This window comes from Oncorhynchus clarkii, chromosome 19 (assembly GCF_045791955.1).
Source record: "Oncorhynchus clarkii lewisi isolate Uvic-CL-2024 chromosome 19, UVic_Ocla_1.0, whole genome shotgun sequence".
NCBI lineage: Eukaryota > Metazoa > Chordata > Actinopteri > Salmoniformes > Salmonidae > Oncorhynchus > Oncorhynchus clarkii.
In genome coordinates, this window is record NC_092165.1 from 45,284,551 (window position 1) to 45,291,100 (window position 6,550).

At 44.3% G+C, this 6,550-nt stretch overlaps 1 protein-coding gene across 1 annotated transcript; it reads right to left on the bottom strand.

The window, feature by feature from the left end:
- Positions 1-807: 807 nt before the first annotated feature.
- Positions 808-6,288, bottom strand: LOC139374502 (cuticle protein 16.5-like). The gene is made up of 2 exons (XM_071115508.1): positions 6,285-6,288; positions 808-1,253 (listed from the first exon to the last, which is right to left on the bottom strand). The coding sequence occupies exons 1-2, from the start codon at positions 6,286-6,288 to the stop codon at positions 808-810; spliced, it is 450 nt and encodes a 149-aa protein (XP_070971609.1).
- Between the last annotated feature and the right edge of the window lie 262 nt (positions 6,289-6,550).

The window sequence follows — 6,550 nt, forward strand, 5'->3', positions numbered from 1 at the left end:
ATATTGTTTTTAGCTAAATTACTATCTAGTTAGCTACTGATGTCTTCAGTGTAGCTAGCTGTAGTGTGTGAAAGTGAGCACTGAGCGAGATGTGAATCTGGGTCAACAATGTGTCATATAAACATCCATGGAAGGCCAATGTCGCGGGCTTAGCTGCATGTTTGATATTAGCCGGAGTATCTAACATTACATTATAAAAACATACTTATACTTTCAGAGGACATTCCTGAACCTAAAGACTCAGAGGAAGCTGCGTGCTCGAATAGTGAAGTCACAACCTCAGAGCCCTGCACCATCAGTCGCCAAATGTCCATTCTTGGATGGTTAACAGTTCACTGTCAATTTGGGGTGGCCAAACTCATCCACAGATGATGTTCCTAAACATTATTCAAGGAGATAGTGTGGATCTAGGAATGCATATTTACAACTGTCACACTTATTCAAATAATCATAGTTTGACCCATAGCCTTTATTATTTGCATCATTGGTGCATCTGGTTGGTAGATCTGGTTGGCTCCCCACTGGCCTTTGCTGGATAATATTTAATAAATGTGATGAGACAATACATGGTTGGAGAACAAAACTGCACGGACACTGGCTGCACTCAGGTTTGCTTTGGAGTCTGTACCTTATCATTCGTGAACTGTACATCATTACCTCTGCCTATATATTTTCTCAGAGAAGAGAAAACACACTTAGAGCACAACCAGCGAATACCTGCATTTCATCAGGGAGACCGAGGCCTCATACCAGGAGACACTTGAGGCCCAACGTCAGCAGCAGGATCAGCTAATCATATCACTTCAGTCAGCTGTGGGAAGATGAGGCAGCAGCCAGTGCAGCAGACAGGACAGCCAGTGCAGCAGACAGGACAGCCAGTGCAGCAGACAGGACAGCCAGGGCAGCAGACAGGGCAGCCAGTGCAGCAGACAGGACAGCCAGGGCAGCAGACAGGACAGCCAGTGCAGCAGACAGGACAGCCAGGGCAGCAGACAGGACAGCCAGGGCAGCAGACAGGACAGCCAATGTAGCAGACAGGACAGCCAGGGCAGCAAACAGGACAGCCAGAGCAGCAGACAGGACAGCCAGAGCAGCAGACAGGACAGCCAGAGCAGCAGACAGGACAGCCAGGGCAGCAGACAGGGCAGCAGACAGGACAGCCAGGGCAGCAGACAGGACAGTCAGGGCAGCAGACAGGGCAGCCAGGGCAGCAGACAGGACAGCCAGTGCAGCAGACAGGACAGCCAGAGCAGCTGAGGCGGCCCAGACCGCTTCGTTAATTAAACAACAGCTGCATAGCTGTATTTGGACAGTTTGCCCAAGCTATAAAAGGACTTTAGACACCAGCAGTCACTAGAGTAAACTGGCTGAAGGTCTTTTGCACTACACCAAAAGCATTGGGAATTTGGCTTTCATTTGGTTTTCATTGAATTTAGCCTACTGTTAAACAATGAAAAGGATGTAGATTTTGCAGGTTTTGGAGCTATAAGCTTCTTCAACATGCTTAGTTGTGTTGATTTTTAAATGTAAGAAATAAAGTTTAGAGATAGTGTACTATGATTTACACACTTTTATTAAACAACAATCAAACATTGGTCAAACATAGAAGATACAATTGTGTAGTATGGTATTCGCCGGAGGTAAAATAAAAACTATAGCATAAGAACATGCTGTACAGTACCAGTCAACAGTTTGGACACACCTATTCATTATCTTTAAAAAAAAAAATTATACATATTTTCTACACTGTAGAATAATAGCGAAGACATCAAAACTATGAAATAACAGATATGGAATCATGTAGTAACCAAAAACTGTTAAACAAATACAAATATTTTTGATTTTTGATTTTTCAAAGTACGATGACAGCTTTGCACACTCTTGGCATTCTCTGATCCAGCTTCATGAGGAATGCTTTTCCAATAGTCTTGAAGGAGTTCCCACATATGCTGAGCACTTGTTGGCTGTTTTTCCTTCACTCTGCGGTCCAACTCATCCCAAACCATCTCAATTGGGTTGAGGTCGTGTGATTGTGGAGGCCAGGTCATCTGATGCAGCACTCCACCACTCTCCTTCTTGGTCAAATAGCCCTTACACAGCCTGGAGGTGTGTTGGGTCATTGAGCATGCACCCTTGTGGGGCCCCCATGTTGAGGATCAGCGTGGCAGATGTGTTGTTGCCTACTTTCACCACCTGGTAGACTCAGCAAATATGACTTTGATGCACAAATTAAACAGTAGTAGTCTGTCAATTTCCACTTCAACCAGGAGCTGGAGGCTAAACTTCTCTGCTGTTTTGGTTCCGTCGCTACCATGTTGTAGCAGCGTATTGTGCACCCGTGCACATGCACAGATACTTTGTGTGACTGTGTGAGAGCAAAAGATTGGCGGACTTGCACCTATAGGTCAACTGCATGAACTTTATAAAATTACGTGATCAAAGGTTATTGAGTTTTGATTGCAGTCAACTGCAAGCTTCTTCAGTTGCTCTTCACCACCTTCATCCTGCAGTCATCGCCTGCATTGTGGGAGGCTCTATTGTCAACCAATCATTAGGGTGTTTTTGTTTGACCCACGTGAACATGACCAAAGACATGACTGAAACTGCGATTTATGTATTTTTATGTATACAGTGGATATAAACAAATAAATGGGACATTGAAAAGCCACATTAGTGTTGGACTTTCACCTACAGTCGGTTGCTTTAGCCTTACCACCCAGTCAAGCCCAATGTTTGCAGTGCTGATCATGGCAACGTAATCTCGCTGAGTCTACCTTTAAATGATAAAGTAAACATCAATGTGATTCAGAAGCTTGAAAACCCCATGAGAAAAAATGCTTGAAAACCTATTTGATGTTTGCCCCCAGCCCCAGCCCCAAAACTAAAACCAAATATAATTCATTCTGGTTTTATTTTATTTTATTTTGTTTTGGAGTTAAAGCCCGGGCTGTATCACAACTGGCTGTGATCGGGAGTCCCATAGGGCGGAGCACAATTGGCCCAGCGTCGTCCGGGTTAGGGGATGGTTTGGCCTGGGTAGGCCATCATTGTAAATAAGAATTTGTTCTTAACTGACTTGCCTAGTTGAATAAAGGTTTAATAAAATAAAAAGTATATAATAACCTTGCCCCACAGAGAGAGATTTGGAGAGAGGGAGATAACACCAACCCTTCTCAACCAACTCACTTTCATCCTGCTACTCTGATCCTGTGGAATCTCTGCGTCTGTGTTCCTCGGCTGAGGAGCAGCTCTAATTGGTGCAGGCTGGGGATAGAGATGCTCTATGGGGCTGAGGAGTCATGTGGGTCACCCTTCATTAGTGAGGGACTGGGACTGTTCCTTCTCTCCCTGTCAGATCCACATGCTGCATCTTCCATCTCCACCATCCTTATCTCTTATCATCTAACATAGTGTTTCCCAACCCTGGTCCTCGAGGACCCCCAACAGTACACAGTTTTGTTTTAGCCCTTGACAAACACACCTCATTCAACTCATTGAGGCCTTGATTATTAATTGATAAGTTGAATCATGTGTACTTGTCCAGGGCTACAATTAAAATGTGCACTGTTGGGGATACTGCAGGGTTGGGAAACACTGATCTAACATGACTGACAGCAGGGAGCCATCCATACCCTGGGAGCCAACACACACATGTGAATGCACATACATGCACAATGCATAGAGAAGGGCTGCTTAGTGCAAATGCAAATGCACCACATCCTATCAGTACATTTCATTAGTCTATACTGTCTTCTTGGAAAGACAATAGCAATTAGAAAAGTAAAAACATCAACCGAAAGGTATCAAAGCTCTTCAAAGCAGACAAATCTCATGGATTTTCCATCAATATTTTTAAAAAAATGATTAGCTGTGTCACAGCCTCGCTAGCCATAATGATTCCTCAATGGGGTTTTTCTGCTCCTCACAATACTCTGAATATTTCATCACACCCACAGCAAATAAAGAGCTTCAATATTCATTTCCTCTGAAGCAAAGATTCTTCATCTCCTCTCCTCTCCACTCCTCTCCTCTCCTCTCCTCTCCTCTCCTCTCCAAAATTTCAAAGAGCCACACAGGCTTAGAAGAGATATGTTTTCCCTACCACTTACTGGACCTTATTATAAAGTGTTACCAAATGCTTGAACTGAAAGTGCACTCAGAGATAGGGAAACAGACTTGTACTTATTGGAGCAGTCAGAGAACTTTCAGCAGAGCCTGTAAGAGGGAATTGTAACACATTTCATCCACAGATTTTAAGCAGCACTCATGACTCAAATAGTGAGAGGAAGATGAAGAAAGAGGAGCCATGGGTGTCTGACACAGAGGACTCAGGTGTTGGGTAGATACCCACTGGGAACAGATGTCTGTTCAACGTATATTTTGGATTTGTTGTCAACTAATGTGAAATCAACATCAAATCAATGTCACCATGTCATTGGCTTTAGGTCAAAAGTTGGGTGAAAAAAACATGAAAATTCCCTTATGGTGATAAGTTTTTGCAAACCCAATCAGTTTTTCACGTTGATTAAAATGTAATCACATTGCATTTTTTTTGTTGAAACGACGTGGAAACAACTTTGATTAAACAAGCTTTGCCCAGTGGGTAATGACTGAAATGAATGCCGTGGAACCTGTTCCCAACATTCCTGCACGCTAAGCTGCCAGGGAATATTACACAGCTGATCTGAGCCCGTTTCAGAACGTCACTTACAAGGTAAGACATTCACCCACACACTCATGTTAAATTAAAACAGCCTTGCCAGCTCTCTGTCTGTCCTTCTATGAGGTGTGCTATTGATTGTATTCCCCCAGGCCTCATAAAGTGATGGTTTCCAATCAGTCAATATTCATCGCTCATAAAAACCTTTCATGTTCTGTCATGTCTCCAGACTCTGCTGCTACAGTATGGTCTGTCATGTCTCCACCCTCTGCTGCTACAGTATGGTCTGTCATGTCTCCACCCTCTGCTGCTACAGTATGGTCTGTCATGTCTCCACCCTCTGCTGCTACAGTATGTTCTGTCATGTCTCCACACTCTGCTGCTACACTATAATTATTTTGCATTCAAGATAAGTGCCCAAAATAGGCGGTCCAATGCCGTTAAAGGCTCAGCTATCCTGTAGAAACAAGAAACATTACAAGCTTAGAGAAAAAGGTTCTACCTAAAAGTGACTTGTTAATTGATTCCGTATAGAAGGTAAGCTGTGTGGTGTTGTTTGTTATTGGGGAGCAGTGCTCATATTCGGCTGTGGTTCTGTTCTGTGTTGTGGTAATGTACTGTGAAGTGGAGGGGCTGGGGAGCTGGTGACACATCTCCGTGGTGGTAACATTGTCTTCTAAAAGGCTCATTATCTCTTCCCTCCTCTGTTTCAGTCCATATCATCTATCAATGTAGACAATAACAGAGACAATCACAGAGACAATGCCAGGATGTTGTAGCGGGACCCAAGAGCATCCACAGTCGTGGCTGAAAATAGGAAAACAAATAATGTGCCATAGCTGGAAAGAACATTATGGAAAACTGTATTATGCTGTTTAACAAAACGTTTATTGTGTCCTGACCCTGCTTTCACTTTAGGTCCAGTTAGGTGTTGTATTTGGATATGGAGCAGCTTGGCATGGTGTGTGGATCAGATGTGGTTACAGTACGTGCAGTGTGTAGAGTACATCAGAGGCCAGGGCTCATCAGAGGCCAGGGCTCAGTCCTCTCATTTGTAAATATTTATTTGTACCTTTATTTTGACATTGAAGTCATACTGAGACAAGGGTCTCTTTTACAGATGATCCCTGCATAAATACAAGTCAGTATACAACATCCATCCATGTCAGAGGACGTTGGGAGAGGATGTGGAAACCTGCCACTAGGGGCAATAGTGAACACAGTTACCTTCAAGTAGGTGTTGTGGACGGGGATGGTGAATGGGTGTAAGTGTAACAGTATAGCTTCCATCCCTCTCCTCGCCCCTACCTGGGCTCGAACCAGGGACCCTCTGCACACGTCGACAACAGCCACCCCCGAAGCATCGTGCCACAAAAGCCGCGGCCCTTGCAGAGCAAGGGGAGCAACTACTTCAAGGTCTCAGAGCAAGTGACGACACCGATTGAAACACTATTAGCGCGCACCCCACTAACTAGCTAGCTGTTTCACATCCGTTACACTCACCCCCCTTTTGACCTCCTCCTTTTCCACAGCAACCAGTGATCCGGGTCAACAGCCTCAATCTATCATCAATGGGCTTGAACCAGGGACCCTCTGCACATAATCACCCTCGAAGCATCATTACCCATCGCGCCACAAAAGCCGCGGCCCTTGCAGTTAAGGGGAACTACTTCAAGGTCTCAGAGCGAGTGACGTCACCGGTTGAAACGCTATTAGCACACACCCCACAAGCTAGCTAGCCACTTCACATCGGTTACATATGCATCTGCCTCTGGTTCCAAAGATTGCTTGATCATATCCAGCGATAGAAAGTTGCTTTTTAGATTTTTGTTTTAAGCCTAACCCAAACCTTAACCAAAACCTTAACCCAAACCTTAACCCAAACCTTAA